The sequence below is a fragment of the Pan troglodytes genome, chromosome 1 (assembly GCF_028858775.2).
Source record: "Pan troglodytes isolate AG18354 chromosome 1, NHGRI_mPanTro3-v2.0_pri, whole genome shotgun sequence".
Taxonomy (NCBI): domain Eukaryota; kingdom Metazoa; phylum Chordata; class Mammalia; order Primates; family Hominidae; genus Pan; species Pan troglodytes.
The window spans coordinates 69,981,919-69,994,029 of record NC_072398.2 but is presented as its reverse complement, the minus strand read 5'-3'; the positions used below and the strand labels follow the sequence as shown (position 1 = coordinate 69,994,029).

The window sequence follows — 12,111 nt, the reverse complement described above, 5'->3', positions numbered from 1 at the left end:
TGCCAGACAGGTTACTAAAATGGCTGGAAAAGGACACAGTGCTCACTCTTCAAAAGAAGAAAATTCACTTTCCCTCAAAACAGTTTATCAAGGAATGTATCTTATATATGATTCAATGTTAACAACAATCAAGGATTAGGGATAAGACATGTGAGATACAAAGTGACTTCTAAATTTCACTTGGCACCAAGGCAACAAAACCACTGATGTAAAAAAACAAAAACAAAAACAAAAAATGAACAAACAAAAAAAAACACGGACCACAGAGTTTTCAGCAAGAAAACTGTTTAGTGGGGTGAGGGAATGGGCAGTTACGACTCCCAAAACACAATCCCTTCCAGAATGCAAGTTTAAAAATAGCTATAGCTTTCTTATTTCCTTCCTAGTTCCCACAAAGAATGAATCACTCCTTTCCATTCCACATTAAAATCAGTGTGTGGAATGGCAAGCTCACTCTGAAGTTGGAAACCAAAACCCAAGTCACTCAGTGTATCTTTGCTGTCAACTTCAATGTTCTTAATTTTTCTATTAAAATTGTGAACATCAAATTCAGACTTCAACATATAACTTGCCCCGATACTTGCAGCACAAATTAGGTTTCTTTGACAAAACAGAAAAAGTGAAAGAGATATCACTAGTGATAAATAAATGCTAATCTAAAGAATCCTTGTAGTGCCTCAGGCTCTTATCTCTAAGAGATGCAAGTCTTCCTACAGCATTCACATCTACTTCTTCAGTGTCAAAAAGGAGAAGGAAGCCAAGTCAATCAAAAGCACATGGCCATGGCTGAGCGTGGTGTCTCACGCCTGTAATCCCAGCACTTTGGGAGGCTGAGGGGGCGGATGACCTAAGGTCAGGAGTTCGAGACCAGCCTGGCCAACATGGTGAAACCTCGTCTCTACCAAAAATACAAAAAATTAGCCGAGTGTGGTAGTCTGCATGCCTGTAATCCCAGCTACTCGGGAGGCTGAGGCAGCAGAATTGCTTGAACCCGGGAGGCTGAGGTTGCAGTGAGCCGAAATTGCACCACTGTACTCCAGCCTGGGAGACAGAGTGAGACTGCTAAAAAAAAAAAAAAAAAGCACATGGCCAGAAGTATCAGGCAAAAGTTTTTAGGAGAACTAAAAATAATTATCCTTGTAACCATCTGTCCTTTTTTAGTGGCCTTCAGAAACGTTTCCATAGAACAACTTTCTATCAGACACCATCTCACCTTAGACACATGGATATGAGATAATGAGAAAAAACACAAGAGTATATGTACATATATACACCTATGGGTATATAAAATATACATATATACAGATAAGAGTAAGTGTGGTGTAGCGGTGGATATGCATAAGTGCACAAATACTCGCCAATCATATTTACAGGAAGAAAAAAAAAAGAATCCTGCTAGAAAAACTGAAGAAAACCTGTTGCTCTGTAGCTTTTCTCTGTCAGTCCACATGAACTAAAAATAAAGAATATTAGTACTTTGTATATATATCTATATATACATTTTTTAATATTGTTGCTTCCTTGAAAAGAATTGGTAATAACAGGCTATTATAATTAAGATACAGTCAAAGACCCCAGGATTTTTTGTTTGTTGTTCTCTTTTTTTGTCAGTTATCAGGAAAATTTTTCTACCCTGGAAGTTTTGACTACCATGGAAACTGATAGGGGGATGACTAGTATGGATTCAAATATTGGCCAAACTGGCAGAGCAGCCCTAGGGAGAACTTTTTTGTTTGTTTTGAAACAGGTCTCCCTCTGTCGCCACGCGGCAGTGCAGCGGTGCAAACACAGCTCACTGTAACCTCAACTTCTCAGGCTCAAGTGATCCTCAGACCTCAGCCCCCCAAGTACCTGGGTCTACAGGTGCATGCCACTGCCCCTGGCTAATTTTTAAATTTTTTGTAGAGACAGGGGTCTCACTACATTGCCTAAGCTGGTTTTGAACTCCTAGGCTCACGCAATCCTCCTGCCTCAACCTCCCAAAGTGCTGAGAATACAGGGATGAGCCACTGCGCTTGGCTGGTAGAACTTTAAAAAAAAAAAAATTCAAGCAAAATATCATTTTCAATCAAAAACTAAAGTGTTGCTTTATTTTTTAAATATATTTTCTTGTCTTTTAAAATAATAAAATAGCTTTAGTATGACATCATTTTAAATTAGTGAGAACCTGATATAAAAATTTGGCATTCTGTGGATTTTAAGAGAAACCACTGTTGGTCATAAGATAAAGGCCAGTCATAACCCATAACTGAGGAATCAACAGTCTTTCTTTATCAATGTTTCCTTGATGACTGGGCTATCTTGAAAAAACAACAGGAAAACGTACCTATGAAAGAATTTCTGAGTCATCACTTCACAAATTTCTCCAGTGAAGAATCAGTAAAGGTAAAATCAAGTATATTGTAGTCCAAAGAGACTACTACACAATATAAACTTTCTGGCTGGGCGTGGTGGCTCACGCCTGTAATCCCAGCACTTTGGGAGGCTGAAGCAGGCGGATCACAGGTCAGGAGTTCGAGGCCATCCTGACCAACACGGGTGAAACCCTGTCTCTACTAAAAATACAAAAATTAACACAGCGTGGTGGTACGTGCCTGTAATCCCAGCTATTCAGGAGGCTGAAGCAGCAGAATCGCTTGAACCCAGGAGGCAGAGCTTGCAGTGAGCCGAGATTGTGCCACTGCACTCCAGCCTGGGTGACAGAGCGAGACTCTGTCTCAAAAAAAAAAAAAAAAAAAAAATTCTTTGATGTCTTTTGTTCTATCCTCAAACTTTACGTAAAATGTTCCTACAACTGCATAAACACAACCCCCACATACATAACATGTATCATCCTGTCCCCAAAACTATCCAAAAGCAGGAAGTAAAACTGACACTAGGAGATGATGCACTTTTGCTTTCACTTTTAATTCTGTCCTATGTACAATTGCCAGCACATGCAACTACCATGAAGGTTAGACTCACTATACACCTATTCTTTTGTTTTTGTTTTTGTTTTTTTTGTTTTTTTTTGAGACGGAGTCTCGCTCTGTCGCCCAGGCTGGAGTGCAGTGGCGCGATCTCGGCTCACTGCAAGCTCCGCCTCCCGGGTTCACGCCATTCTCCTGCCTCAGCCTCCCGAGTAGCTGGGACTACAGGCGCCCGCTACCACGCCCGGCTAATTTTTTGTATTTTTAGTAGAGACGGGGTTTCACCGTGTTAGCCAGGATGGTCTCGATCTCCTGACCTCGTGATCCGCCCGCCTCGGCCTCCCAAAGTGCTGGGATTACAGGCGTGAGCCACCGCGCCCGGCCTGTTTTTGTTTTTTTAAGAGACGGCATCTCACTCTGTCGCCCAGGCTGGGGTGCAGTGGCACCATCTCAGCTCAATGCAACCACCCCCTCCCAAGTTCAAGCAATTATCCTGCCTCAGCCTCCCGAGTAGCTAGGACTACAGGCACATGCCGCTACACACGGCTAATGTCTTTTGTATTTTAGTAGAGATGGGGTTTCACCGTGCTGCCCAGGCTGGTCTCAAACTCCTGAGCTCAGACAATCCACCAGCCTCGGCTTCCCAAAGTGCTACATTACAGGCGTGAGCCACTGTGCCTGGTCACACCTATTCTAATTGAACTGTGGCTAAGATGAGCCATGTTGCCAGACCTCACTGCTACTCAGAATGTCTGCGAACTTGACTGCCTATCTGAGGACTGTTCATTCATTACTAGTCCACAGTGAGATTAAGAACTTCAACTAAATGTAAACCAACTATATCACTAAGCACACTATTTATTACTTAGTTCAGCTAATAGTTTTACCTTTTGGAGCAAGGCTTTCTGCATGAAGATAGTAGTTCAGTGTTTCACATTCTGGCATAAGCATCTTACCTTGTTGTGGACCATTTTTGAGTAGCACTGGCCTAGACAACATAAATCTCTATTGTTTGTGTTTATATAGATCAGTGAAAGGAATGGTAGGAAAGGTTTATTTGATTTCCATTATAGTAATATTCTCAAGAGAGTGGTAGTTTATTTCCGTGGTAAATTCTTATAAAAGGGAACGTTAAGAACATGACCAAATAAAATCAACCATTATTGATTTTGTGTGTGTGTGTGTGTGTGTGTGTACGCACACATGCATGCAAGGGCAAAAAAAAGTAACTTTTATGAGAAAGAAATAGGATTATGGGGAGATTATCCTTGTGTACATGAACTGGATTGCTAGTCTGCCTAAGCTTATTCTTACCTTTTGAACGTATGAAAGCCACTGCTGGGGAAAAAATGTATTTCAGGATAATTTTTTTTTTTTTTCTTTTTTGAGACGGAGTCTCACTCTGTCACCCAGGCTGGAGTGCAGTGGTGAGATCTTGGCTCACTGCAACCTCTGCCTCCCGAGTTCAAGTGATTCTCATGCCTCAGCCTCCTGAGTAGCTGGGACTACAGGCATGGGCTACCACGCCTGACTAATTTTTTTCATATTTTTATTAGAGACAGGGTTTCACCATGTTGGCCAGGCTGGTCTCAAACTCCTGACCTCAGGTGACCTGCCCGCCTTGGCCTCCCAAAGTGCTGAGATTATAGGTGTGAGCCACTGTGCCTGGCCGGGCCCCTTTATCTCTTAATCATTAATGAAAACTGAAAAGTGAAAGGATGTTACATAGAAGCCTCACCTTTAGTGATGCTGAGTGTGTTATCACCACTTGCTACAAAATCATAAAGTGCAACGAAGAGATTAGGGTCACTCTCAGTGGCTCCGAGCAAGTTCTCCTTGGAGCTCCACCTGATAGCCTCATTTAGTGCCTGGGGTTCAACATCACAACCATAGGGACGATGCAAAGCTTCTGAAAGACATAAGAAGGGAAGGGAATTCACGGTGAGTTCAACAGCGAAACATTTGTTTGAATTCAGTATATACACAGTATTTCAGCTGCTGGCTCCAGAGTAGGAAAGAACTGTACAGTATAAAGTGTTATGAAGAATTAGCAAATAGGCACTGTGTCTCCTAAGCATGAGGAAGCAATTTACTTGTTGAAAATGTAAAACAAGGTAGTCAGAGAAAAGACCACAAAATGAGAGTTTAGCCATGATTTATATACACTCACCAACATCAGACATAAACTAATAGGAAACGCAGTTTTCTCAAAATGGAAAAAAGAATCTCAAAGAGAAATGGTTACTAGCTTTATAAAACATAGAGGATATTTTGTTGTAGTAGTGGTTGTAGTTTTAAGGAAGAAATGATTGTAAGTTTCTTACAAGTCCACTCAAGCTACCCTTATTCCTTTCTCTCTCCACAGAAAACAAACTGTAGAAAAGACAACAGGGATTATTTTTCAGAATTAGGTAATACTGTATAAATCTAGGCCCTCTATTTAAGTATAGAAAAAATTATTTAAAAAGTGCTTTTAGAAAAATATCTTTTTTTGGCCAACATGGCAAAAAAAAATCTTTTTTTCATTTTAAAAAAACAAAAGAAACGTGGCCGCACCCGGCCTGAATGACTTTTAAACTCTATTTTGTTTTCCTGAGCAGTGATTTTTTGTAAATATCAATAACTTAATTGAAGAGCCTAGAAAACATTACTATCATCGGGCATTTATTGAGTTTCTACTCAAAGTGGTCCAAGCCTTTTACGACCTGTTTTTTCCTTAAGCCTTTACAGTTTCTAAATTTATTCATAGTACATAGCACAGGTGATCCCTATACCATCTTAAAGATCACCTGCTTCTCACAGCCCAGATCGATTATACAAAAAACACAGTTTTTCCAGTATCGATTTTCTTGATCAGACTATTTTTAGTGCCTGTCTACAAAGGCAAACTATCCAAATGTCTATGTTATATAACAACACTTTTATGTCTCTCTTCCTCCACTTATGATTATGATTATGATGATTATTATTATCATTATTATTTTGAGATGGAGTTTCGCTCTTGTTGCCCAGGCTAGAGTGCAATGGCGTGATCTCAGCTTACTGAAACCTCTGCCTCCCAAGTTCAAGCGTGATTCTCCTGCCTCAGCCTCCCAAGTAGCTGGGATTACAGGCGCCTGCCACCATACCCAGCTAATTTTTCTGTACTTTTAGTAGAGACAGAATTTTACCATGTTGGCCAGGTTGGTCTTGAACTCCTGACCTCAGGTGATCCACCCGCCTCAGCCTCCCAAAGTGCTGGGATTACAGGCGTGAGCCACCACACCCGGCTGACTTATTCCCCGTCCGCACCCCTCTCCCACCACCGAGATGGAGTCTTGTTTTGTTGCCCAGGCTGGAGTGCAGTGGCACAATCTCTGCTCACTGCAACCTTCACGTCCCAGGTTCAAGCAATTCTACTGCCTCAGCCTCCCGAGTAGGTGGGATTACAGGTGCACGCCACCAAGCCCAGCTAAGTTTTGTATTTTCAGTAGAGACGAAGTTTCACCATGTTGGCCAGGCTGGTCTTGAACGCCTGACCTTGTGATCTGCCCGCCTTGGCCTCCCAAAGTGCTGGGATTACAAGCGTGAGCCACCACACCCAGCCAGGCCAACTTATTTTTAATATAAAAATGGTTTTATCATATATGAAAGGAAAAACCCTTGAATTTGTGGTTCCATTTATTTTCAAATCCATTCCCTGTTCTCCATCTCTACTGCCAAAGCCTTAGTTCAAATCTGCAACATCTCAACATCTCTCACCTGGACTACTGCCTCCAGTCTTGTCTCCCTCAAATCCATCCTCCACACAGCTGGCAAAGTGATCTATTTAAGAAAAAAATTGACCACGTCACTTTTCTTAAGCTTCTTCAATAGTTTAACATCAAGCTAAAGTCTCCTTTTCATGGCCTTCAAAGGCCTTTCATGATCAGGTCTCTACCTACTTCTCCAGCTTCGCCTCTCCCCACTCCACACCTCAAATTGTAAACTTTAATATACACCATGCTGCTTCCCATCTTCTGGCCTTGGTTTGCACAGTCCAGACTAACTGGAATGGGTTCTCACCCCACTTTTCTTTTGACTGGCTGATTTCTACTTGTAATACTCAGCTCCAATATATAGTAGTCCCCCTTATCCATGAAGAATATGTTCCAAGACCCCCAGTGGATGCTTAAAATCAATCAGGATAGTACCAAACCCACTATATACTATGTTTTTCCTACACATACATAACCATGATACAATTTAATTTATAAATTAGGCTCAGAAAGAGATTAATAATAATACAATGAACAATTATAACAATATACTGTAATAAAATTTATGTGAATGTGGTATCTCTCTTTTTCCCTCAAAATATCTTAATACTTTCTGACTGGGGTGGAGTGCCAGTAACTGAAACTGTATAAAGTAAAACTGGATAATGGGGGCTACTGCACCTCCCATCTGTACTCTCAAAAGCATCACAGTTGCTGCATTAATACTCTATCTTTATCTCTCTATTAATAATACATTCTACGTATGTTTGTTCCCCAAACATCATAACATGTTCCTTGTATCTGGAATGGTATTCTTCTCCTACCAAAAGTTACATAGTATGTGTTTAATAACTGTTAGCTAAACAAATGCCCAAATTACACAAACATATAAGTGACAGGAAACAACATGTATCTTAATTTTAAAATCACATTAAACAGTATTTAAAAATTGGCTTCAGCCAGGCACGGTGGCTCAGGCCTGTAATCCCAGCACTTTGGGAGACTGGGCAGGTGGATCACCTGAGGTCAGAAGTTTGAGACCAGCCTGACCAACATAGTGAAAAACCCCATCTCTATTAAAAATACAAAAATTAGCCAGGCATGGTGGCATGTGCCTATAATCCCAGCTACTTTGGAGGCTGAGGCAGGAGAATTGCTTGAGTCTGGGAGGTGGAGGTTGCAGTGAGCCAAGATCGCCGCTGTGCTCCAGCCTGGGTGACAACAGAGTGAGACCCTGTCTCAAAAAAAAAAAAAAAAAAAAAAAAAAAAAAAGGCTTCATAACTTCTACATGATATACACACAGAAATTCCTGTTGTAGGTTGGCTCTGTAATTCTCCAGTTTCAGAGTTTCATATTCCCTTCTCTCAAAAAGAATATATATTTAAAATTCCAGTTAATTCAATTTTGTTTTACATTAAGATTATGATAAACTTAAAAAAAGTTCTGATATCATGAGAAGTTAAAGTAGTTATGTTGTTCCTTATTTAAATGCAGAATTATAGTGAATGGGAACAGCTGTATTCTATACCAAGATAGCCAATTTGGGATGACCAAATCAACAAAAATCCATATTGTAAAAAACATTCTTCAAACCGGTTTCATATATCGTATTTGTCTTTATTCTAATGCAAAAATTATCTACTCTAGCATAATTTCCACTGGCTACAAAATGCCAATCCTTTATTAAAATGAAAAAAATGCCAAAAAAGTACAGAAAATATCCATATTTATTAGCACCCATTACTAAACACTACATAATCCACACTTATAAATATATATATATATTTTTGCCAGTGACACTGGTAACACATTACAATGTTTATAAATACTCTGTTTAATGATTATCAAACAGTTTATTTAATTATTCGTAGTGCAGGAAAAGTTCCCCTTGTTTGAAATTATAAGAGAAAAACTCAACAGTAAAAAGAACTTTGGTACTATCAACAACCAAGTTAGAAATAGTAATAAGCAGAAGCCAACTCTTAACCCCTATCAGGACAAAACCAGCAAATGTCATATAGTTATATCTTACTTTGTGAAACTCAGTATATTAAATTTTAAAGTTTACAAAACAGTAATTTGATCACCCTGAGGGTGAGGACAGTGATGCAATATTGAGCAGCTTCCTGGGCTCACACAATCAGGAGCTGGCCAAGAACTGGATTTCCACAGTGGACATAAGGGGCGCCATGGGCACTGTGGAGCTGCTGTGGGCCACTGACTGGAGGCCAATTCTGGACCGGGTGCCTTACATCCACAGCAAGTTTAAGAAGGATGATTGATTAAACTGATGCTTCCATGAACCCCTCTGCTGTCAGGTGGTGCCAGCTCCTCCCATGTCAGCGCCTGCTGCATCTGGAACAGCCCAAGCTCTCAGGATGGACGCTCAGGGAATCTACAGTGCAACTTAAGATTTCTTGTATTTCTGAAAACAGCTGGGCTGTTTTAAGCACACAGCATTAAACCTCACTATGAAACCTGCCCCCTGCCTGGATATTAATCATGCTGATAACTCAGTTACTTTGATTACAGTTCCGGAGAATGACCCAGGGATCTTTTCAAGCTCCAAAATGCTGCCAGTTTAGGAGAGTTTTCCAATGGCTGTCAGATATTGTTTAATTATTATTATTGAGACAAGGTCTCGCCGTGTTGTCCAGGCTGGTCTCAAACTCCTGAGCTCAAGCGATCCACCTGCCTTGGCCTCCCAAAGTACTGCGATTACAAGCACGAGCCACCGCGCCCAGCCTGTTTAATTATTTTAAATGTTTATTGGGGAAAAAGAAATCCCTAGTAATTTGAGTGAATACCACATGCAAGGCACTGTGCTGGGCTTCAGAATATAAAGATAAGAAATCACTAATAACACCATTGGGACTCAATATGCAAAACTATCATCCATCCTTCCCTCCAAATTTGTTTCTCTCACAGAATTCCCCATTTCAGTTAATGGCAATTCCATCTTTTCAAATGTTGAGGCCAAAAACCATGGAATCCTTCATGGCTCTGAGAGGTGACAGTGTGCTGGCAGTCCTCACAGCCCTCGCTCGCTCTCGGTGCCTCCTCTGCCTGGGCTCCCATTTTGGTGGCACTTGAGGAGCCCTTCAGCCCACCGCTGCACTGTGGGAGCCCCTTTCTGGGCTGGCCAAGGCCGGAGCCCACTCCCTCAGCTTGCAGGGAGGTGTGGAGGGAGAGGCGTGAGCAGGAACCGGGGCTGCCTGCCGCGCTTGCGGGCCAGCTGGAGTTCCGGGTGGGCGTGGGCTTGGCGGGCCCCGCACTCACACTCGGAGCAGCCGGCCAGCCCTGTCGGCCCCGGGCAATGAGGGACTTAGCACCTGGGCCAGCGGCTGTGGAGGATGTACTGGGTCCCCCAGCAGTGCCAGCCCACCGGTGCTGCGCTCAATTTCTCGCTGGGCCTTAGCTGCCTTCCCGCGGGGCAGGCCACCCACCCAGCAGTGGCAACCCACTCGGGTCCCCTTCCACACTGTGGAAGCTTTGTTCTTTCGCTCTTTGCAATAAATCTTGCTACTGCTCACTCTTTGGGTCCACACTGCTTTTATGAGCTGTAACACTCACCGCAAAGATCTGCAGCTTCACTCCTGAGCCAGCGAGACCACGAACCCACCAGAAGGAAGAAACTCCGAACACATCTGAACATCAGAAGGAACAAACTCCAGACACGCCACCTTAAGAGCTGTAGCACTCACCGCGAGGGTCTGCGGCTTCATTCTTGAAGTCAGTGACACCAAGAACCCACCAATTCCGGACACAGCTCCCTTCTTGCTCTCACAAACAACATCCAATTCACTCAGAAATTCCATTGGCACTGCCTTCAAAAATATATCCAGAATCTAACCACTTCTCATTCAGTACCACTTCATGACCACCATCATCTAGGTAAGGGGACCCCAACCCCTGGGCCACAGACAGGTCTGTGGCCTGTTAGGAACTGGGCTACACAGCAGCAGGTGAGCAGCGGGCCAGCGAGCATTACCGCTTGAGCTCCACCTCCCGTCAGATTAGTGAAGGCATTTGATTCTCACAGGAGCTGAAACCTACCGTGAACTGCTCATGCGAGGGATCTAGGTTGAATGCTCCTTATGATAATCTAATGCCTGATGATCTGAGGTGGAACAGTTTCATGTGAAACCACCGCTCCCCACCCAGTCTGTGAAAAAATTGACTTCCATGAAACTGGTCCCTGGTGCCAAAAAGGTTGGGACCACTGATGTAGACTATTTCACTAGACTCCTGATTTCCATGCTTCCGTGCTTGTTCCCTACTGTTTATTCTCAACATACCAGCCATCTTTCAGAGCATAAGTCAGATTGCTACTCCTCTGTTCAAGACTCTTCAAAGGTTCCCCATTTTAGAGTAAAAGCTAAAATCCTTAAAGGCCCTGCAAGGTCCTTCACAATTGGTCTTGCCCAGCATCTCCTGCTGCTATTCCTCTACCTTATTCTGGCCACTGACATCAATGCTATTGCTTGAACAAAGCAGGCACACTTCTGCCTCAGGACCTTTGCGCTGGCTTTTCCTTTTGCCTAAAACACTCTTCCCCATGACATTTCACCAAATGTTACCTTCTCAGTATGGCATTCTCTGATTATTCCATTTTAAAGTACATGTATTCTTGATAACACTCTCACATCCCCCACTGACTCCTTTCCTGATTTATTTTATCTCCATAGCTCTTATTACCACCAAACATGGTGTATAATTTACTTATTTATTATTATATTCATGTATCTAAGTCTCCTTGCTAAAATGTAAGTTTTATGAGGACGAGGATTTTTGTCTGTTTTGTTCACTGAACAGTGACTCCAGAACAGTGTCTACATATAAGAGGCTCTCAAAAAAGATTTGCTGAATGAATGAACTATGTATACATCCTTACTCACAGAGGATGCTATGAGAGGAAAGAATATAAAACAAAACTCTAGAGTCTGGCAAAGTTTCAGACTTAAAATTAGATAAACATTTAAACTGGATGAACGCAGGCCAGGTACAGTAGCTCATGCCTATAATCTCAGCACTTTGAGAAGCCAAGGCGGGAGGATCACTTGAGGCCAGGAGTTCAAGACCAGCCTGGGCAACATCATGAGACTTCATCAGGTGTGGTGGCTAGCGCCTGTAATCCCAGCACTTTGGGAGGCCGAGGTGGATCACCTGAGGTCAGGAGTTCCAGACCAGTCTGGCCAACATGGCAAAACCCTGACTGGGTGTGGTGGCAGGTGCCTGTAATCCCAACTACTCGGGAGGCTGAGGCAGGAGAATTGCTTGAACCCGGGAGGCAGAGGTTGCAGTGAACTGAGATCAGACTGCTGCACTCCAACTTGGGTGACAAAGCAAGACTCTGTCTCAAAAAAAAAAAAAAAAAAAATTAAGTATTGGCTGGGCATAGTGGCACACAACTGTAGTCCCAGCTACCCAGGAAGCTGAGGTAGGATTGTCTGAGCCTGGGAGG

General features: G+C 42.6%; 1 protein-coding gene across 11 annotated transcripts in view; it reads right to left on the bottom strand.

The window, feature by feature from the left end:
• The window catches only part of ABL2 (ABL proto-oncogene 2, non-receptor tyrosine kinase), a 130,135-nt gene that overhangs the window by 27,583 nt on the left and 90,441 nt on the right, over positions 1–12,111 (bottom strand). For 5 of the 11 annotated variants that reach the window (XM_009439074.5, XM_016933344.4, XM_009439088.5 and 2 more), the window contains exon 2: positions 4,648–4,818. In XM_009439074.5, coding sequence (XP_009437349.1) covers positions 4,648–4,818 — 171 coding nt within the window. Of the gene's footprint in view, positions 1–4,647; positions 4,819–6,650; positions 6,714–10,220; positions 10,475–12,111 lie in introns of all 11 variants that reach the window. The other 6 variants (XM_009439057.5, XM_009439080.5, XM_009439064.5 and 3 more) reach the window with 3 other exon arrangements.